Genomic DNA, 23347 nt, shown 5'->3' with positions numbered 1-23347 from the left:
TTCGCCTTCTATCCAGAAGGCTTCTTCAGTTCCAGAACAGAGAAAACTACCTTGGACATATCAAGCATAGAATTTCTATTACTTGTCAAACCCATTCAGTCTGAGTTTACTAAAATAAGATTATTAGAAGATAAAACTGCATGTTTCTCTGTAGGAAGATTGCCCAAGTTGGGTGTGCACTGAATCACCTCTGGATCCTTTCCCGCCATCAAACATTCTTGAACACGATCTGGACTGGCTGGCCAATACAGCTAGTGAGAGAGAGACACAGAGAGAGGGAGAGAGAGAAGATTTTTGGCTGCTGAGTTACGAGTGGGTGAGGCAGAGAGAAAATCAACAAAATAGGACAAATGTAGACGCAAACCAGCAGCAGGAGAGGGAGACGCCGATGCCTCCTGCAAGGCTGCATGAGGGAGGGGAAAATAAAACCCACCTGGTTGTTTACACGAGCCAAACTGTCAGAAGAGCAGCACTGGAGATAACATGATTAATTAACAGAGCATTAAAATGCGAGCACAATTTTTGTGTGTGTGTGTGGAAGAAAAGCATGTGTTTTGAAATATTCCTCATTTGTCATGGATTATATTACACATGTGCCTACGATCCCCCCGCTGTCTCAAAAGTTCTGAACATAACAGTCCAGAATTTAGAAATATTGTACTGCTAGACTCTTCATAAGATTAGTCCTGACCATTTCTGCCTGAGTGGTTGCCTGCTTTGTTTAAACGATGCTTCGCTCTAACCTGATTTATTTTAAATAGAGGGTTTGCGAAAATCCATACATGCAACACTATCTGTGCTACACATTTTCCGAGGCCATTTCACAAATCTGCGACAAAATAATGGAACGTGGCTCCAAAACCACATTTTTCCCAACATCTGCAACGCATAGACGAGACAAGCAATGCATCCGTACAAATATAATAATCAAAAGGAAGATTTTTCCAACTGTAGCTGAGGGATAGACATGGAGCCATTAACAGATGTAGGTCTTAAATAAAGTCATAAGAGGGTTTATTCACTTATCCTAAATAGTCTCCGTCACGACGTGTTACAATAAGTGCTTGTGTTCCTGTTTATAGTCAAAGATCCTGTAAGACTAATGGATCTGATGTAATCAAAACAGCAGATTAAACTACATAGTGTGTGTAAACAGTCAGTGTGCAAACACGCTCATTAAAATAAAATATTATTCTGTTGCTCTTATGGAAGATCAACAGGGTAGAAAATGACAAAAACAGAGAGAGGAGGGTTATAAATGGGTGAGGTTTGGTGTCGAATGACAGATACATGACGAATCAAATGTTTCCCTACTCAGTCATGAGCCCCTGAGACCCAGATCACTCCTCTCCACATTCCATGCTGCAAAATTGACCAAAGAAAGGGTAGAAACCGGAAGGATCCTCGGCCGGCGCACACGTGTGTGTCCAAAATCCCGATAGGACATCTTGCTTTGAAAAAGATTAATGGAAAATGACGCTGTTTTCAGGGAAACAATTTCTTGTGGATATGCTGTAATTACAGCCCGCTGCAGTCTTCCCACAGAGCCCGGAGCGGAGCGTTGATGATCAGATTAGATGAGAGACTTTGCTTGTCCTTATCTCTAAATACCACACACTGACAGGAACACGGGCCACCATTGGTGGTATCTGAGCAGGTGAAGAATTCGAATCAAAAATCACCCGTCTGTGAAAAATATAAATGGGAGGGGGAAAAAACGGCCAAGCGGTCACAGTCACGGAGGAACAAATAAGCGCTCAAAACCCGCAAACACATCAAATCACTCCGTGTAACACTGGCTTCCAGCTGTAGACTCACACAGAAGGAATGTTCCGAGGCCTGCTGACACGCCCACAGAATGATGTGAGGCACCACTGTCATATTCAAACCGTTTGCTTGTCCACGGCTGCGTGCCCACATTATTGGGCCAGAACACTTTGGAAGCATCGATAAACAGACTGATAAGAAGCAGCAGATAGCAGGAGCGAAATGACCAAAACTGTCGAGAATTTCGGGTCTGTGTCCGATCACAACCCCACAGGAAGAGAATAAACAGACTATAAATACTATATGTAGAAATATATAGCTTTGCATACAGCACAGAGTTGAGTTATGAGTTGCTTATGTCAGTCTGGTCCTTTTATTGGCTGGATTGGCTGCCTGAGTGGGTGGCTGGCCAGCTCCGCGGCTATCTGTCTGGTCCGCTGGCTGCCTGCGTACCTGTTTTTGATAGTGAACACAGCCGATAGAATCACGAAAAGGCAGATGTTGAAACCGAGAGTTGCTTTTCCTGCGAAAACAAGTCAGGTTTGTGCGTAGGTGTGTTCGTAGGCGTGCAAGAACTTGGTCACAACCCTGACCCTGACCCTGACCATCACCCTGACCCTCACCCTGATCCTGATCCTGACCCTTAACTCAATCAAGTCCAGTTTAACTTGGTCCTGGTGCTCTCAACAGATCATACCAGGTTCAGTTCCAACAAATTGGGAGATGAGTAAATGCGGAATAATGTAAATTTGGCTGTTAGTATACATTAAGTATAAAATAATTCACTGAGGAACTGAAGAGTGTGTCATGCTTGAGTGGGGAATGGGAGATAAATTGACAATTAGGGAACGTTAGTCATCGAGGAGGAATTTCCTCTTCCTCCCATTGTCAATAATTAGTCTTGAGACTCCAGTTAACCAGTTTGTACAACTTGAATGTTCGGTCTGTCTTTCAAGCATTCATATACATGCTGCCTTTGTTTAGTCCACTGTTATGCGAGGGTGCGTGACTGTGCCGTGTGCAGTTCTAACCTTGCGGGGGTTCTGTGTTATATCATCCAGGCTGGTAGACAGCAGGTTATCTTTCATGGCCACATACAGATGCTTCCCATCTTCATCAGGCAGCAGGGAGTGCAGGTCTCCTGCGGCCAGGGGCAGCATCAAAAGACGGCCATTCTGGATCAGTTCTGTCCAAAAGAAGGCAGGCAATAAGCAGAATTGTTATAGCTAAAATAAACATCCTGGACTCAAAAAACAGGCTGAATGTACCTGAGATGATCAAGGCACATCAGACGACATGAAGACATACATCTCAACTTAACACATATAAATATATCTAATCATAATTTATAATGTAATTTCTGCTTTTAAATTATATTAAGCTTAAAACTAAAAGCAATTTGCCATGAGTGACAAATGGAAGCGGTATGAAAGATTTCCCCAACACTGATTCAAGTCGCTAAATTCAGCTTCATGGTCATATTTGTGGTGATGGATGTGCTTTTTGGAAGGTCCGTCACGCAAGTAAATAAATACTTTGAATACCTCCCTGGTTAATTTTACCACGAGCTTTTAGTGGCATAAACAATAGAGTCAACAATGGAGCAAAGAAAGTAAACATTTTTAAACCTTCAAGTTCAACTGTTATTGATTAACAGCAGGGAAATAGGTCAGCTGAAGTATTCATGAATAATCTACCAGTAATAATCAATCCCCCAAATTAATTGATAGACGGAGTCTTATATTTGAGCTCTACATTCATTTGTGAGTGAAATAAATGAACTTTAACAGATGTATGAAATAAAGGAAGAAATGAAGGGGACTGAAATAAAATAATCCACTGAAACCTGCAAAGAAACCAACAACACCTCGACGGTATCCAACATGCGTCGCATTTTATGAACAAACACCTTCATGGTCTGGATGACCGCGACAAGATTGCTATTTTCACAGGCTGAGCATCGAATTTCAGCATCACTCAAAACCCCCCATTCCAGCAGCATTAGGCATTCCCGGGAACTGGGAACTATAACGGAGTGTTTAAAAGAACCGCACAAAAAAAACATTTGGCATTCAAAATGGATAAACTCTGGGTCGCGACACTAATAAACCTACTGAATTCCGTGTGGAATTTCAAATAACACTTTCAATACCGTCATGTGGAAAGCGGGGAAAATATTAGCTCGTCCCCCGCGTGTTGTTATTACACGTTACTACATTACTGCTGGTCGGAGCTGGAACTGATAAATACTGGAGACTACTACAGACCCATTTGACCGAGGGAAGAATACAGGCAGATCTGGGTTTTTTTCTGAAACTAGTGCCAGATGTTAGTGAGTGCTTGTGGGTTTTTCATAAGGGTCCTCCAGTATTTCTGCTTTGTCTACTGGCTCTTAAACTCAGAACTGTTTATTATTATCATGATTAATCTGGACTATATGCATTAAATATCTAATGTTAACAGCCTAATTAGATCCAATATGGATTTAAAAAGCCTCACATGGTGGACATGTTTCCATAACTTTGCCCAATTAACAAGCAGCATGCTGTGAGTCCATGTGACCTTTGTTCACAGTGGCTCATTGTCATGTAGCTAAGTGACCTGAACCAAATATGGCAAATCAGTGCAACTGCAGTCGTTGCTGATATATATTTGATGAGTAAAATGGTCGTGTTGGGCCGAGTGTCTTTTTAGCATATTTCATCTCTATAAGTCAAACGTGCACACAAAGCGGAACAATAACAAAGGCGAGTAATGACAAAAGGAGATGTGGTAAGAGGAGAAAATGAGAAAAATGACATGGCCAAGTGACAAGAAGATGAAAACAGTTTGATGTGGGGAGACAGTTACAAAATTAGAACGGGAAAAATGTCAAGATATGAGTGGATGATAGACAGATGAGGAGAAGAGTGGGAGAAATGGAAAGAGGAGAGCTGCAGAGCCGGAGATGAAGGATGGGATGGAAAAGGGCAGGTGGGGATTTGGCAGGGAAGGTCGATACAGGTAGAGAGAAGGTAAAAAATCATGGTTACAATAACAGGTTGGAAAGAGGATGGAAAACGAAGGGACAGAAGGGAAGTGGAACCATGTGGGAGAGGGATGAAAGGGGGAAGAAGCTGTAGGGTGTGAGGGGAAATGACAGAGGAAAAAAGATGGATAGATAGGTGGACTGAAGAGGTGGGATGAAACCAGAAACCCACATGAGAAATGCGACAAAAGGCCAGATGAGAGGGAGAGATAAAAGAAAACCCCAGTAGAGACAGGATAAAAATGATGATGGGGTGGATGAGGGGTGAGGAAAGGAGCGCGGGCACGGAGAGGCTGCGGGGAAATAGGGAAAAAATGAAGGGAAAATCTGAAGGGGGAGAGAAGTGGGGGGAAACGGCAAACAAGTCAAAATGAACGAGAGGAAGAGGAAAAGAGAAACAGATGCTGAAAATGGCAGTCGGAGGATTCGCAACATGCTGACAGTGGGACGAAAACACAAGAGATGGATCAGCAGACGGGAAATGAGGAGAGAAAGAGGAAGAGAATATGATGCAGTGGAAATGGAGAGATAATGTGAAACAGAGAAACAGTCACAGGAGAGTTCCGAACTGCAGACAGATATGGCAGATAGAGCCGCAAACTTTATCTTAAATGAGATATCAGGCTCATTAGCCACCGGGAGCACTGTTCATATTCAATTAAGAAATTACACATAAAGCGATTTTCTTTGCACTGATTTCTTCTTGATTAATCCCGCCGGGTCTTTGCGGCACAATTTCAGGGAATCTCTTTCAAAGAAAGTGATTTTTGTCTTTGTTTGCTCAGGGCTTTTCATTTCGTCTAGTTGGTCAAGTTGAAACAGATTATAGGCGTAATTAAACATCTGGGGTGCAGCGGCAGTTCAGTTGTGTACACATGAGGATTGCTTCAAAAAAAGGAAAAGAAAACAAGAAAGAATGATTACATTTGTTTTTTCCAAAGCTCTCTCTTTCAAATTGTGGCAATAGAGGCTAAAGACATAGAAAACGAGGCTGTTTCTGGTTAATTACTCTGCTGTAAAGCCCATATGGAAGATAGAACAGCTAATGTCATGAGCTCTGTGCTCAGGCCAACATTTTCTTGTTGTCGGTGAGGTATTTGGTCGCTCTCTGCTGATAGATACAGAACCTTCAGTGACTTCAGGGTTAGTCGATGGACAGAGAATGAGAGACATGTCAGAAATGGGTCTTGAGAGAGGTGCAGACAGACAGACTGACAATGTCCTCCACAGCTTGAATTTAAAGAGAAATACAGAAATTAGGGATTACTGCCACACAGTTTTAGGGGATTCAAACCAGCAGCCATGCTTGGCACAGCAGCAGGTCAACGTTAACTAAAGGTAACTTGGGGAGGTGAGTCCAGGTGATGAAGAGCATGAAGATCTGTGGAACAAAACTGAAGCATCCACTCGTCTTCCTCTTTCATGGATTAAAACACATCTGAATTCCAGACATAACGTCGTGCCTTCCGATGTTTTCAAGACGTTACCACCATCATCCCAGGAAATCAAACCCTTGTGGAATTCAAGCCGTGTCTACTCTGATTTGTGGTCCACAAGAGCGGCGTGACCTTGATTAATTCAATATAAAAGCCAAAGCTCATCAGAGCTGAATGTAAAACCACCACTGCAGTTAAAACTCCTGCAGCATTCAGTAAACCACAGGCCGCCGCCCGGCTCGCTGCATTACACGTCCTCTTCAAGAGTGTAAAATCAGGCACATATTAGTCTGTGCAGCTCGTTTGGACTCCTATCTCTGTGGGGACTATTGTAGGCACCGTGCATTCTGGACCCCTGTCCCCTGGACACCCCCGACCTTTGAACCCTAAGCCTCACCTAACCCAGACCCAATTCGAAGCTTAACCTTAAAACACACCTTAAAAGTCATCAAACACGAAAACAAAATCTTAAGATGGTTCCTGACCTGTTTTCTTTCCACAACATGCACCCGCTGAGACACGTGCACTCCCACACCTACGTGCACACTGATCCACGCTTACACACACCCAGACGAACACACATGCTGCACCCACCCCACCCGCACTCTTGGGACAGTTGCCTTGGCAACAGCAACCATGCCGACATAATTTCTAAGGGTGTGTGTATGGGTGTCCCTCGGCCATGCCCCTCTTAATCTTAAGTGTACCCCCCACCCCCGGTCACACACACACACACACACACACACACACACACACACACACACACATAGAGATAAATGGCGATGAGTTGGCCACCTCCTCTCATCAGCACTTTGGCTCACACACAGACGACAATTTAGATTAGTGGGTTTTTCCGGAAACACCGAATCCATTTTTTATTGAGTCACTGGTTCCATCTTCACACACACATCCTTGGTGTTTCAGGTATTAAACGTGCTGCTTGCAGCTTTTTTCCCCGCCATCAATATTCAACAGGACACAAACCTGGAATTTGTGAACACGCATCAGGTTGAGAAGGTCAGATGAGCCCGAACGGATCGTTCGAAACGGCTAAATCGTTTCATATTCTCCTACATCTTAAAACAGCATTTTTCCTTTTAGCACAAAGCCTGAACTTAAAATGGTGTTTAAATACTGTAGCTTTCGAGTTTCTTGTGGTAAAGCGGGCACGTTGTGTTCTACACCTGCCCCACTGAGGTCCAATTTTGGCCCATTTCCTCTCATTTTTTGGTCATGACCCGAAGTTTAGTCATGGGTGCCGGTTGGAATGTGGACTGACTGTACCTGCATTGTTCCACCTTAAAACAAGGACTCAAAACAGATTCCAGATGTATGTGGAGAAGCTCAGGCGAGGAAGCGCAGTGTCCAACAAGACAGACCAGCCATCCTCATAGAGATTCTTCTAAACAGAGAAGAGCCAAAGATGAGAACCAAACAAGGGGGCGTCCATCAGATGGTTCCGATTCACACTCACTATCTATTATGGTTTTTGAGGTCCTTCCATCTGCTCCAGCTCACCATGTGGTGATCAGATAAGATCCCTACTGCTCAAGAGAGTCCATGCAGCCTTGCAACAAAGCACCAAGTGGATCAGATGCAGCCTACAGCCCTTTATTTTATTTTCTGTGGGATCATCAGTGTCACCTTTTGAGGGATGCTGCCCAGTAATTTAAATTTCCCCTTTAATGATCTGTCGACTCTGTTCCAGGGAGACGTAAACGTCCCCAGTTGGCCTAACTTCATTTTTGGGAAAGGAAACATGCGACACCGGCGGAGAAATATGCATGCGCGCGCCTGCAGTGTGCAGCCACCCTAATCAAAATCAAGGCGACAGCAGGGTCAATGAGGGTCACGACCTCTGAGCTGAACCAATTGGCCTCTGACTCCTGTCACTGCTAATCAAAGATAGAAAAGGTTAAGATGTAAAAGAACAAAAAGGCTGAGACATAATCTTACCGGTACGTCCGTAACCTCTCTTTCTGTCACAGACACACACACACACAGACACACAGAGACACACACACACACACACACACACACACCACACACACACACACACAGAGACACACACAGTGCTCAGGTCTGTTGTATCAATGGTTCCTTTATATTGTGTTTTAGACCCTGTCTGCCCACCTTTTGTTAATATGACTGCCTGTGCCATCAAGTCCATGTGAATGTGTGTTGTGAGGTTATTGGTATTTTTATCCAGGAACCCAAAATTAAATGAATGGTTGGTGGTCATGAGAGCCGTGATGGACCTTTATGTGATTAGAGAAAATGTGTGGCTTGTGATACAGCTAAGAACATTCCTGAACTGCACCTCTCCCTGTCCCTCTCTCTCACATACATACACACACCTGCCGCAATGTAATAATCTGTTTATTACAATTTGCCAAAGAGTACATATAATCCTCACCGTAGGATTTTAGGGCTTTTCTTTGTAAATGAATTGTGCTTTTAAAGGCCCATTGTGATCTACCACCAGATCATAATATCCACTCACAAGCCTTTAATGACGTAATAACCTCTACAGCGAAACTGTTTTGCTTTAGGTCATGTTGATATTTATATAAATTTGTGATGGTCCGCCTGCCGCGGCTGCTAGAATGTTGTTTGTTTCTACAGTAGGCCAGGATGGACAGATTTAAAAAGGAACTTTAATATTTTTTCATAATATTTCCCAGCAGGCACTGCAGGTTCTCTGTTGCCAGAACAACGAGGGGGCTAAACCATTCAGTTCCAACCATTAACTGCCAAAACACAGACGATGCAATTACCCTTTTTTTTATTATTATTATTACATAAGGTTTTAAAAATGTAAAATTTATTAAGAAACAAACCATTTTGAGGAGCTTCCCAGGTCGTGTGAAGCTAGCAAGTTTTTCCAGACTACAAATTTGAGTCCAACGTACAGATGAACAGTCAATCCTGCCAGTCACATCCAACAGTGGGGAGCATGGTTGAGTGTGAAACCCAAATTTGTTAAAACAATTTACAGAAGTGAATGACCCGGTTAAACAAATGTTGGCTGGACTAAACAAAAGTCTCGAAGCGGATAACCGAGCCATAATCAACAGAGTGGGGAAAGCTGAACAGAGCATTAGCAAATGACAGGACTTCAAAGATAACCACACCGTAATTCCTTCCCTCTGTCCAAAGAACTGCAAAGTTAGACACTTAAGTTTCCTGTTTGGAATCCCAGATTTGTGCGTGGTCTGACCCTGGTTTAAAGGAAAGATTCAAGGAATGTGGATTACTCAACATTTAATGAACAGTGACAGTTTCGATGGATCAAGTCTTCCAACCCGCAGAAAAATCTGGCACAAGTCGGGTAAAATGTAAAGTCTGTAAGCTTTCACTGCCATGGTGATGCAAGGCTGTGACAGCAGATTGTGTCTGCCTGTTTTCTTTCTAACTGCATTAATAATTAAAAGTGGCCCTATCAAATTTGTGTGACAAACCTGCGGAATCTGCATGTTTGCCTGGAAAAGCACATCTCCGAGCAGATGTGCAAGTACTGACCCTGTAAAATATGAAGGAAAAACATCTTGAACGCCTCCTAGCCTCCTTTTCCATTCACATTGGGCACCTTCTCAGGAATATTTCTGGTAATTAATTTGGTGGTTTTCACTATATTTGTAAACCACATTTTAAAAATAAAGTAATTTTCCAGGTAGGAATTTTTCCTGTTTCTACCTCCAGCCTCTAAAATATTTGACATGAGCGGAAAACACAAGTCGAGGCACAAACAAACACACATTTACACCTACGCATGTACAATGTGCGCAAGTTGTGTGGGTCGTTGTGTCTGTACTGCCTGTATGCCTGTCTGTGGCTGCCTGCATGTCTACTTGGGAAGCCTCAGGGAACTTTGATTGTCTGCTGCAACGTTCCCAGGGGGAAGAATTTGCTAGCTGCGCCACTAGAGGGATATGATGCTGGTGGTGAGGGGGGCAAGGAAACCGGGACACATTTCCTGTGGAAATAGGGTTATCGCTTCACCAATTACTACTGCAATTACAGCGGGGGGCCCGCAGGAGTCTGGGAACAAAGCCTGTGGGCATACAGATGGGCACACATGAGAGGGCATTAGAAAAATGATTGCACGTCACATGTACAAAAAAATGACAAATCCGCACGCCGTCGGTGTTCGTTCAGAGATGCGACGGGGAATTCTTCAAAGGCACTTTAAAGACATTAACTTCCACACGTGGTTCAGACAAGTGGGAGAATAAAGCTGTGAACCCTGGAAATGGTGGTGTGGGGTGGCATTCGTCATATTAATAACAATAAAACATAGAAAACGGTCTGCTAGGGGATCTTCTCTCACACACACACACACACACACACACACACACAGACACACACACACACACACACTCACACACACACACACAAACACACACACACAGCACATACCACAGTGAAAGTTTTGCCAAACACACTACACACTACATCTGGACTGTGTCACTGACAGACCAGACCCATGTGGACAGTTTAACCTTCGACCCCAGCGTGTATGATTATTCATCATCATCATAGTGCGGCCTGGGTTATGATACTGTGACACTCATTAGAGTGTGCTGAGCCACCCCTGTTTACCTTTAAACCTAACTCATGTTTTTAGCCCTTTCTTCCACTAACAGGGTTCAGAGAATAAAGCAACATTCACACCGATGAATTCAACAGGGAATTGACCCAGAGAAAACAAATTTAGTGGTTAAATGTTTCGCCTTTGCCAAATTTTTCATTTATGACAGCATTTTGGAGACTAACCTCATCACCCAGCCCTAGTTTAGCTCATAGAATTATTCTAACTTAATCTACAATGGGTACCGAGTGGTTGCGGGAGGAAAGAAGACAGTAGTTATGCAGTCTAGACGCCTTGGGAACACCCTAACACCTACGTCTTTCCAAAAGTCTGCTTGGTTAGCGACATTATTTAAGCACAAAAGTAAGCTTTGTCAAAGACTGGAAAATTGAGTTATGGTTTCTGAAATTTCTCATGCAACGTTTGTGTACACTGTTGCCGCAGTGCTGCAGGCTGCATAGAAAGAGACAGTTGTTTGAATTTCACCCGGCAGTTGCCCACCTGTTGTTATTTTCCTCAAACGTCAGTGTTTGGGAAATGGAGTAGTGGATTCAGAGCTTTTAAAATGGGATTCATTTAGGAAATCTATTCCCCATAATCCCCCCATTCCTGTAAACACAATTGTTGTTATAGTTCCAGGGGTGCAAATCACCATTTGGCACATCATTCTAGAGAATGCAGGTTGATTTCTCTTATGTGGAAATGCGATTAATATGGATTCTGGAGATTTTTGTAAAGGGCGAGTTAACTGTTTTTACATGGGCTGGAGAGGTGCGCTCATAAACCACCTGATTTAACCATGGCACGACCATCTTTGTGCTGTCTGAGGATCTTGTTGGCTCAGCCTCAGAGAATAGCAGGCTAGGAACGCCATGTTCTCCCATTGCTCTCTGAAATTAGGCTTTTCACATCAGAAGGTGAGCTGAGAACAGGATGATGGCTATTTGTCAACAATGGATTCAGATTTAAGTTTACAATCAGCAACGACGGTTAGATCTCTTTTGAATCCGAGCTCAGTGAGATGATAAATAGCGCAATCTGTCCGTGCACATCCTCTGTTTGCTGATAAGTCCTGGCTTTTTAAACAGGAAAAGGAAGTCTGACTCTCAACCTTTTGTGCCACTTGACTGATCTTCTCAACACAACATAGAGTAACATTCTTGTGGCTTCTTTCTGGGTCTTGTGGTTCCAGCAGAGCATCAGGTCAGCAACAGCAGCAGAAATCCCAGCTCATAGAACCCTTTTAGTTCACCTTTGAACCCGTGGATGGAAGCGCACATTTGAAGGAGACTTTAAATCGCTGGATGATTGAGTAAAATCCAGTACGGTCATTTTTATCTTGCTGTGATAAAAGTTAGTGAATTAACATGTGGTGTTAACTTCAATGTTCACTGGAGACATGAAGGTCCCCAACAATAAGTGTCTTAATGCAGACGTGGAGTCCAACAACATGTTTTTATTTCTACATTTCCGTCAGCACAGACCGTGACCTGCATAGCCGGTAAAAGAATCATTTTTCTTGATAAAAAGAGAGTGTTTCATGCTGTTTTCAGCAAGAGCCATAAAAGAGGCAGCCATTTTTGCGAGTGCCATTCTGGCATCTGACCCAAGTGTTTGTTGGTGAAGGTAAAAGTCATGAGGGCTCCACTAATGGCTTGAAAGTGCTGACAGAGAAAGGAGAGGTGAAAATCTCCACAGCAATCTGACAGGAGCAAATTAATACTCAAGGGAAAAGGCAGCAAGTTGAAGCTTTTAATTATTTTTATTATTATTTTCTTTGATTACAGGATTCAGGCTGAATATAAGCTCTAATATTAATATCACAGAACCTCTCAAGGGTGCATTTATGATTCCATTGTTATCACAAGTCCATGTTTACACAACTGTTCATTGAGACTCTAAATCCTCAGTATGGAAACCTGCCTTTTAGTTCATTTTGGTAGGTAATCGCCGTCATTACACCGCGATACGAGTAAACAGCTGTTGTTTGAGTTTGGTAGTAACACCACCTTTGGGGACGTTTCCCATTAAATTTAATAACTTGCTGATTTTGTGCCAGAACCATCCCAGCAAAACACCCATCTCAGCAACATCCCAGCCTGGAAAACACTGGCCTAGATAGAAACAGATCTGAAAGAATAAATGAATAATTAAACACCTCTTGGTTTTAATCTCCCTCTGAAGGCTTTTGTGTCTTATTAGTACAAAAGCGAAAGGTGACGGTTGGAGAACGTGAAACGAACACGGGATGACGCCAGCAAATGGACCTCCAGCACTGCAAGAACATGCATTTGCTCAATCTAACCTGCCTCAGACCTGAGAAACAAAAGTAGAAATATGTTGATACTCATTCATTTCAGTCCATCTATCCCAATACTTAAATGATTGAGATACATAAAAGATCAAGTGTCAAATTTAATAGTACTTTAATAGTAAAGTTGCCAGTGTTGAACTGGAGCCCCACAGCGGTTAGCTCAGCTATGAGACGCTGGTCTGTGTGTTGCTCCTTGCTCCAGCGTAGCCGCTGCTCCACAACCGACTTTCCACTTTATAGACAACAGCTGCCTCATCTGTGACCCATGTGGAGACAGCTGCGCGCGGCTCCTTAAATTTCCTCCAACGTCGCATCGCTTCAGAATATTGGAGCACCATAAAGTCACAACAGACCAGATGAAGGGATTTGACTTTGCATTCAAGCTTTGATTCATTGCTCAGCAGAGTGTGTGTGTTTCCTAGAGAAATCGAAATGAAATCTCGCCAACACAGAGGCGCAATCAAGCATCTGGACAATGATGGACCAAACTGCTGTGCAATCTAAACAGCAATTTACATGCTAATAGCATGAAATTGAAAAGGACTCATTTCCATTACAATTTGCACTTTGCCCAAAAAGACACAGGGGAAAGCAACGGGGTGAGTTTAAACGTCTTGATTAAACACGAGCAATCAGCATCATTCAGTCAACACTACCAGCGAAGCATCTTGACAATGAAAAAAATCCAAAACCTATAAATTCAAATACTCGCGGCTCCACCTCCGATGTGAATTCTACATGAATTAAACATCACCCCGTGTGGGAATATTGATTTAGACCGAGTAAATAAACTCTCCCTTCTGAACAATTCATGAAAATCACTTATGTGATCATGAGAGGGAAGCTTGTGGCAGAGGTAGGATCATCCTGCAAACGTAGAGCAACCTCTGATGGTTTGGGGCAGGTGCATCACTGAGCCGTGGTGGCTAAAGTTCAGCGCCTCAGTCACGCACAATTGGATCAGCTCTCAGGCAGCTGTGCTGAAACAGTGGGAGTTTTCCTTTTTCTTTTTTTTTAGCTTATCAGCTTGTTTAAAAAAAGAAATCGCGCCAAAGGTTTTGAGTGAGCGTTCGGATTCCCCCAATCTTTGGTGAACGGGCCTAAATAGCTGTCTGTAGTCCTGAGTTTTGTTGCCAGCATCTGTCTAAAGTCGCAGCACCTGTGAGGTCTTGTGCAGACTGGATTATTTCTGTAAGATGTCTGCTGACTAATGCTAAACCTGCTTTAGGCTGCCAGCAACAGGAGCTCAAAACTGACATCCAGCGTGTCACCGACGGCAACCCTACAGCACATCAGCACAGAGCTGATGTATTGTACGCGCTGCAAAATTAAGTGTGCGTGTTTGTGTACATGTGTGCATGTGTGTGGTAGGGACAAAGTTGTATCTCTAACTACCATCTCATCAAGAAAATCGCACCGCTGACTGAATGACTCCTATAATGGTTACACAGAGGTTTGTATGCATGCATGTGTGTGTGTGTGTGTGTGTGTGGGGGGGGGGGTAACATGACATTTGACTGAATAACTGGGATAATTTAGTCATTAAGACAGAGATGAGGACTTTAGGAACTAATCAGGCGAGTATTTAAGTGTTTAAAGCTGGTTTGTTTCCATCAGATCAGTCAGTCTGATTACACTTCACCAATCAGAACAAATTAAGATTGGCCTGGATGCCCAAAACTTTAAACTGCCTTAATCACGGCACACATTAAGTATGTGATGTATATTTCCCCCCTCTTTTGGACAACAGGGAACAGAATAAGGAAACTTTATGCACAACAAACCTTAAACGCTGCTGTGAATTCACAGGTATGTAGAAATCTTTCCCCCATGACCCAGCTAAAAGGATTACTTTCTCTGATGTGCTTTGCTGCATTGTTTCATTGAGTGGGGAGTCGTTAAAACCCTCTATAATGTCACATCCTCGTCCACGTACGGCTGTAGTTCGGTTACAAAATGCAGCTCTAGAAGAACCCGGTCGTAGAGAGCTACCAGCAACCCCTCTGCTCTTACACAGCCCAGTCTCCACGTTTAAATCCAAACCCCTCCGACAGATGTAGACATTGTTTCACTGTTCAGTGAGGAGTTAAACAAATCCTGGGAGTAAAATAATACAATTAGCCTGTCTATTGACATGTATATTCATGAATGTTGGTCGTTTAATCTCAGATTTCAGTGAATCAACATGCATCTCTAGTAAACTCTGCAAAGGCGAATGAATTGGAATGATACCATTTTTGTTCTACAGGCTCTTTTTCCCATCATCAGATATTTTTCTCCTTTCTTCCAGTTCAGAACTCCTCGTTGTTTTGCTCCTGCACCACCTTTTAGGTTGGTTTGGCATCGCTTTAAAGAGGTGGCACATTATGAAAAGTGGATTAAAGAAGCCATTTGATTTTCATCCCGGCTGCTTTGTTAATTAGCTGCCAGCAATTAAGTTAGCAGACATTAAGGAGCCAGACAATACTTTAAACTGATCATTTTTTATTCCGAGGAGGTGACCCCCCCACCCCTAAAATTAAAATAATAGCTGTTCTACAAGAAGAGGGAAAAAAAATCTCCTTCCTCCCACTGTCTGCAAAAATCCTCCATAATGATGAGAAGGGAAATGACCACCACATGGAGCTCCCACAGAGAGAACACACACACGCATACACACATGCACAGACACACGATTATTATACGCATCCTTTTCTTTTTGTTCTCTTCTCAAAGATGAGCAGACTGGCTTCTGTGTGTATATATATAAATCTCTATAAATCTCAGCCTCTGTTGCTCAAAGGGCTGTTGATTTACACCAGCAGGATGCAACACACAGACGGAGGCTGGCTGAGCTCTGGAGCCGAGTCAGAGTCTGACCCAAATGTGCTAACACTGGCCCCCGACCTCGTTCCCGTTCCTCTAGCTCGGTCCACCATCTCTGACTGATCACGTGAGACCAAAGGAAATCAATAACGGAAGCTGTGATTCTGATTGGCAAGAGAGCGACGCGTTCCTTTTGCCTTTGCTAGCCTGTCCTCCAGCACTATTCAGACGTTTCCCGTACACCCCTCAGGTGTTTCCCAGGTTTCATCTTAGAGACAAGAGGCAGCCTCATCCCACAGCTTCCCTCTCCTTCCTCTGGTTATCTTCCTATTTCCATGCACCATTTCCAAGTGCGTCAGACGTTCCTCTGTTTCCCATCTTTGCCACCTTTGTTTTGATCTACTGTGTCCCGCTTCTGACGCAGCTGATGGAACCGCCGCCATCCATCCCACGCGGCCCCGCGCTGAAGCAAACGGCTTCGCTGGAAATGTGACGTAAACATGCTGGTCGTCTGTTTATATGCAGCGACGCCTCGACCCAGAAACCTCTCCGTCTAGGAGAGAGAGAGAATTCCAGGGGACGGCGCTCCTGGTGGGGACAACTAGCGCGTTTGTTATCGACCAAGGAGGAAGTTTTCCTAGTCTCCAGCTATCAGATCTTCCCTCCCCCGACAGCTGTGCATCCCTGTCACATCCTGAGTAAGATCCCACCAGTGGACATGGAGCATTGAGCCGTCACAGGGGCTGAGCGTGCTCCTCCTTTTCCAGGCTCTCTGAGCAGCACATGTAAACGCAATGTGGCAACAAGTGCTCTCCCTGCGTGGGTGGCCTCCTGGTGACAGCAGCTTTGACTTCATATGCGGAGTGTGGACGTCACTGCGTGAGCAACTCCTAGACGTTTACGTGCGCAACCCTGAATTCAAAACACCCCCCTCCCACCGTACCATGTGTTATATAGATATGAACCCCCAATAAAACAGCCCGGATTTGCTGAATAAGCTGCAATGTCATATTTTACTGGAGAGTGTTCCCTCTGGAGCCTCGGGTGCGTCTGTCCGCCTGGGATTCAGCGTGGCTGTCAGCCGGGCCCGGAGCCAAGAGAGAATTAATTTGGTGCTGATCTGGATCTTGGACTTCTGCCATCAGATAATTACTTCTTTTGTTACACATCAGTGGAAGTAACACAGGGAGGCACTTGATTCTGCGTCCTGAGGGAGGACCCTGGGTTGGGAAGGGGGGGGTGAACCAATCGGGTGTGGACAAATCCTGTCCACGATATTATTAATAACAGATCTGAACCACTTTAGAAGATAAATCTGTCGCCGTTCTCGTTACTATGGGAATAGCGAGCCTCCGCGTCATGTGAGCGCTGCTGTTGATATTGGCAATAAATTGGTATTTTAGCTGGTCGGTGAGTAAAGGCCTGTTAATTCCCATTCAGTTAAACCCACCAATAAACACTGTACAGGGTCAGAGTTGGGGTTAGTGTTGAGGGAATCGGACCACTTTGTGTATAAAAGTGAATATTTTTAAATTGAAATGTCAGTCTTCTGGCTAAAATGTTTTCTTTTTTGATTAACATCCTGCTGATATTTGTTGTCACACGTGCTGGTACGTGTTTTCACAGCCTCATTTTGTGTTCCAAACCTTTTTTAAACAGAAGCCTTTTGCACGATGGCCAAAATGGGCACTTCAATATACTGCAACTTTGAAACTAACCCCCTGGTCGAAGGAGAAAGTGTGGGGAGGAAACCTCTCAAAAGAAAATGAATGAACTCCATCTGCCTAATTCAGGTAATTACAGAGCTGAAGGCATGAGGGAGGGAGGCTGAGATGTCATCATCTGTGCTTCATAGCCCATGAATGTGTGGACATTAATAAAAGAAAAGAAATTGTCGGTGTGTGTGTGTGTGGGGGGGGGGGGGGTATGGAGGTGCAGACAGGCAGAGAAGACAACAATAGGAGAAGAAAAATGTTGGGTTTTACCTGAATGAGTGAACTGGAGTCTGGGCTGAGATGCTCTCCATGCCTCGGTGAGGGTGGCCCTGAGGTGGGCCAGCAGGACCGCGGTCACCAGCCAACACATCCTCGACGCAGCTTCGGTCTCAGGCAGCTCTGTGTTGCATTCAGGTGAGGAGGAGCTGAGTCCGATCCCAGTTTCCGCTACAACCGCGGCGGGTGTCTGGTGGCCGCAGGTCACAAAGATGCTGAAACACTTGTGCACTCGGGCCGGTCGGCTTATTCCAGATCCTCAGGGAGCGTTTACAGCAGCACTGGAGCGCACTTTACATTCTTTTGTGTTTATCTGTGCAGGAAAGAACGCCTTCCAAGAAATAAGAAAGTCCTGTGTGGAGGCTGACAGCTCTCTTCTGCTCCGTCTCTGGTTCCTGCTACTCTCTGCATGTGTCTGCTCTCGCTCGTCCTCCCTCTCACAGTTTTCTCTCTCTCTCTCTCTCTCTCTCTCTCTCTCTCTCTCTCTCTCTCTCTCTCTCTCTTCTCTCTCTCTCTCTCTCTCTCTCTCTCGAGGAGGCGGAGGGGAAAAAGAACCTTGATCATTGTGGCCACCCTGTAGATACACACATACACACACACACACAAAACATCACAAACAGCAATAAAACACCAATAAATGTCTTTGAGTTTATTAGTTGTGCAATAGTGCTCCGGTGTGTATGAAGGCCAGGCATAAACTGAAGCCTAGATCGCCCCTAGTGGTAGGCTGCAGTAAAGAAGAAGCGTTCCTCCCCGGTTTGTTTGAAACAGTCATGCTGAACGCGAGGAAAATAACTTTTAAAGTTGCAACGATGTTTACGTCCGCTCAGTGGCCCTCTAAAGCTCTGGGCTGATGACTGGAGCTTTTCTTCATGGTTGTTACAGCCGATGCAGTCAGAGGGGGGTTTGATGGCGGATGTTTGTTTCCCTTTGTCCTTAACTTTGAGGTGAGAGCTGCTTCATGCCTCGACTCTGCGAACTATGGAGGGGAAAAATGTGAAAAATAATCAGGACCAAACTATGAAGCTCATTAAAATAACGGAGCAAGATCTTAAAAATCAATTTAATAAAGCAACCCATCTCCTCCTTCCCCGGTTCTCATTATTTCGTGCATTTCTATGCCCAACCCAAATGCAATCATTAAAACTGGAGCCTTTTTTCCTCTGTTATTTTCACTGGAGAGCGGCTCACGCGGGTAAATAAGCACCAGCTGATTTTTTTTCCTTTTTTATTCAGAAACTCAAGTTCAATCACAGGCTAGCCGGGACAATTTATTCATTCTCTGGGATAAATAATGAATTTAGGTTGTGTGCAAATGAACAAGTTATGTCCTCCCTCAAAGGATTTCTGATTAATAAATGATTTATTCTCTCAGCTTGTTTGCTGTTGTATAATTAGTGCAGGTTTTTTTAAACTGTGACCCGACAGATAAATTGTAAGAAATGTTCTCTAACCTCTTGTTTACACAAACACGTACTGATTTTAATTGGATACGGGCAAATCTGATCATCAACTGGAGGCATTTTAAAAGAAGGAAGATGTCAAATAATTGGCACTATGAATATAACTACGCCCCATAAAGCCAAAATATTTCTGCTCCGCTTTATGAACACGTCTACTATAGACACTACTCCCACATGTAGGACATTGAGTCACAGCACGTGCTGTGACAGTTGGGGAAAGTTGCTGAGATTCTACTAAAGTATGAAAAGCTGACAGCCAAGAGTGAAGATACAAGTTTCATCCTGATGGCCTTTCCAAGTCTAATTTAGCACAACAGGAAGTGAAGGGTTGCAGGAGTCATCACTTCCACATGTACGCCGGGTCATGGAAGCACTTCACTCCAGTTCTGACCCGGCTGCACCTGTCAGCATTTGTTACTTTATTTACCACTAAAATACTCATTTTCTTTCTCTGGGCTGTCAATGAGTCGTGATTTCACGCAAGTACGAACACATTTGAGCCCAAGATCATCATATAATGTTGCAAACTTCTGCAGTTTTCTGTGTTATTTCTCTCTTTCAACTGGTACTGACAGACTTTTGCTCGTTCTTGATGCGAAGTTGCTGCTTCTGTGGCAGACGGGGAACTCGGCAAACACCTCCGTCAACAGAGTCTCATTTCTTATTAGTAATGATTCAAGTTATCTGCACGATCACTTCTGTCGCATCAGCACAAATGCTGTTGTGCAACGATGCATTATGTTTGCATTGGTCCATTTGTTGTCTGTTTGATTTGGTTTTTCTTCATGATGTTTCTGCTTCATGACATTTCTACTTACTTGATATGTTGTGTTTGTACCCACACTACAGAGTAAAATGAAAAAGAGCCTCAAGATTCCTGTAATGATGATTAAATCAGTGATGCAACATGTTGCGTGTGTGTGTGGGGGGGCCTTTTTGCCTAAAATTGAGTTACTGGAGCCCATCTACACTGTCGTGTTGGTAACACTGGACAATGAGAAAAATGTCCTCCATCTCATCAGATTAGTGAGGCTCATAATTTAAAATAATGGCCTACCAGCTAGCGTGGACAAAAAAGCCTTGATTTCTTTTTTGACAACCAGCCAGTTGGCCAGGAAGTTCTGGCTGTGTGGATCATTACCAGTGTCAGATCATACATCAAACAGTCCGAGCTTCCTGGCTGACAAAGCAAGCTGTCACTTGTTGTCATGTTAGTTCATGAGTTTTCATCCAAACCAACTCAACAATAATTGTGTAATGTTTATGTTGTAATTTTATTTCAATTTTATTTCTATTTTATTCTATATTTATGTATATATGCTTATAATATGTATATATTATAATGTGTATATATTATATATATATATATGCTTATAATATATGCTGTATATATGCTTATAATGTTCTGATCTTATTTGTATTTATTTATTCTGTTTCTATACTTTGTAAATACAAAACCTAGTCTACAGTTATATTAATCCACGTTAGTCTGCTACTACAATTCAATTTCCCTACGGGATGAATAAAGTACATCTTGAATCTTGAGGCCGACAATGCCACTTTAAGTTAGATATAACAATGGTTCAACTTTAGGACTATATACTGGCAAATTTTTATGTTTCAAAGATTAGTTTAACTGTTACAATAATTTAGGACAAACAAACTCTTACAAATTGTAACCATGTTTTGAAGAGGGATCTCTAATTTTCTATTTACATTGATCAACATAGTTAAAGGGTTCTTTTTAAAAAAACAAACAAACAGGGGCATACTGTTATGAGGTTTTAGATAAATATTTTTGAAAAAAGTCTTACCAAAACATCATGTTTGACGCCCTTTAATACCTGGAGACCAAATAGTGGCTTTACAGCGTACAACAGGTGGAACTTTGCTGCTATCTAGCGTTTCTCCTTCTGCAAAATTGAAGTCTCGTGCTCAAAAAACTGAAATCTCGCGATATTCTGAATTATCTTTTTAAAAGGTTAAAAAAAGAAAGTTGGACAAAAAACATAAAATAAACGGGAATTTAAAGTAGAGTAGAACTTCACCATGAAGAAAGTAATTTCAATGTTTTTCCAGCGAACGAGAGAACAGATGAAGTTAAACGCTTGATGTTATTAGCAGAATTAGCAGCACCACTAGATGGCGGTATATGCTCACACACTTCATCAGCAGAAAAAGAAAAGCACGTAAGACTAATAATAACAATAATAGTAAAGCTTCGTGCCTTTTTGGATATCACATCACGTGTAGATTGTCCCTGATAATTCACTACATTAATTGAACAAAAGCTGTTTCATATAATGTCATTAAAGTCCTAAATGGTAAGAATTTCTCCAGACTTCATAAACTGACCAATGAGGTTAAACCCTAAAGAGAGGTTTGGGTTTAAATGTAGCTGTGATGGGCTTTATGACAGGGTGGGGTGCCGCGGACTTTAGGGTGTGGGTCTAATCGTCCCGCGCGCTCCCGCCACAATGTGTTGGAATCTTTTGTGTGCGGTGGACGGCGGCGCGCTCACCATAAACCTAACAGTCAAATAAGAGCATTAGGAATGTGATTGGATAATCCCAAAACCTGAGATGTTGAATAACAACATATTTCAGAAGTGAATGGCAGCCAACCTTTTTTTTTTAATGGATTTTTTTAAAAATTGTGTCATGGAAACTACTAATTTAAAACTGTGACACATAAGTCAGTGGGCGTTGTGTTTAGGTGTGGACGGTGCTCTAAAAATAAAACTTTGGGAACAACAGATAGGTGGGTGTATGGCTGACTCGTAGTCTCTGGCCAGTCTTTATCACAGATTTACTCGTGTCAAAGCTAAAAAATGCACCTCAGACAGAGACAGAAGAGCCAGTGTTGCCGGTACAAAGTCATCGCCAAAGATCGTCTATTGAACAATGAAACGGCCAAAGGCGACCAGCGACTTTCTTTATAACATTTAAACGTCGTGATGCTCTGTAGTCTCACCGTAGGAGGGCAATCTCCAAATATTATGACATATCCCTGTCACTTGCAGGATGTTAAACATGCTCAGCCGTGCATTTCACGTTTCCTCTTTCGTCTTATTCTGTAACAGTCTCAAGAAGGATAATAACACACTAACTTATGAGACATAATAGTTTTAACTTGACCTTGTGTGCCTCAGTTTGTTTGTTTTGTTGTTTTCCCTTTTTTTTTTGCTGAGAGATCATCAAAACTTGGGAAATGTATAAATGTTTTTAAAAATTTTGTCACCCTGAAAGCTAGCTTGGTTCATTCTGAAAAGAGTGCATGAAAATGTATAGAAGCAAGAGAGATATCTTTGACCGTGAAGACTGAACCTTTAGGACTACCAAGTTTAAATTGCCTGGCCTTTAATGGTGCAACCGGTGAAGAAGCCCTGTAAAGATTTGCAGCATATTTTTGAAACAATCCCCTCGGCCGAATGGGCCAATATTATCAGCCTACAGCAGTACAGGCTTTAGAAGACAGCCCTGCTTTGCAAGCTGTGACATGTAGGAAGTGTCACAAAATCTGAGGTAAATGCTTGAATTTGCTGTTTTCATGCCGTGGAAAATTAAATGTAGAAGGTAGGTTGAGACTTAGATAGATAAACGGTTAAATAATTATGCAAATGGTATAAACACTCAAACATGTTCGTGATTAAAGCTTAGATTACTTTTTAAATTTCGTAGTCTCTGCACTTCCACACAAAGAAAACGGAACAGAGTGAGACATCTTTGTTCTCCTGTGGGAGGGGTGGCAGAACCTTCGCAGCTCCGACATGTTTCACTGTAAATGATTGGCTCGAGTTTAACCCCGCCCCTCTGTCTTCTATCGGTCCTTTCTATTGGCCATTGTCTTCATTCATCGTCTCTTCTCATTGGGCAAGTCTGGCGAGCTATGAGCTCATATTGGTTAAATATAGTCGCGCTCGCGAGGGGCTAAAAATAGAGCGGTATATAAA

General features: G+C 43.0%; 1 protein-coding gene across 2 annotated transcripts in view; it reads right to left on the bottom strand.

Annotated features, from left to right (window-relative positions):
- sema3h (sema domain, immunoglobulin domain (Ig), short basic domain, secreted, (semaphorin) 3H) overlaps nucleotides 1-18370 on the bottom strand; it is a 38097-nt gene extending 19727 nt beyond the window's left edge. For both annotated transcript variants that reach the window (XM_057039926.1, XM_057039927.1), the window contains exons 1-3: nucleotides 17927-18370; nucleotides 2799-2953; nucleotides 189-251 (exon numbers count right to left, since the gene is read on the bottom strand). In XM_057039926.1, coding sequence (XP_056895906.1) covers nucleotides 189-251; nucleotides 2799-2953; nucleotides 17927-18026 — 318 coding nt within the window. In that variant the 5' untranslated portion in view covers nucleotides 18027-18370. The remainder of the gene's footprint in view (nucleotides 1-188; nucleotides 252-2798; nucleotides 2954-17926) is intronic.
- Nucleotides 18371-23347: the final 4977 nt, after the last annotated feature.

The sequence above is a fragment of the Takifugu flavidus genome, chromosome 8, assembly GCF_003711565.1.
Source record: "Takifugu flavidus isolate HTHZ2018 chromosome 8, ASM371156v2, whole genome shotgun sequence".
Lineage (NCBI taxonomy): Eukaryota > Metazoa > Chordata > Actinopteri > Tetraodontiformes > Tetraodontidae > Takifugu > Takifugu flavidus.
This window is presented reverse-complemented; position numbering and strand designations above follow the sequence as displayed.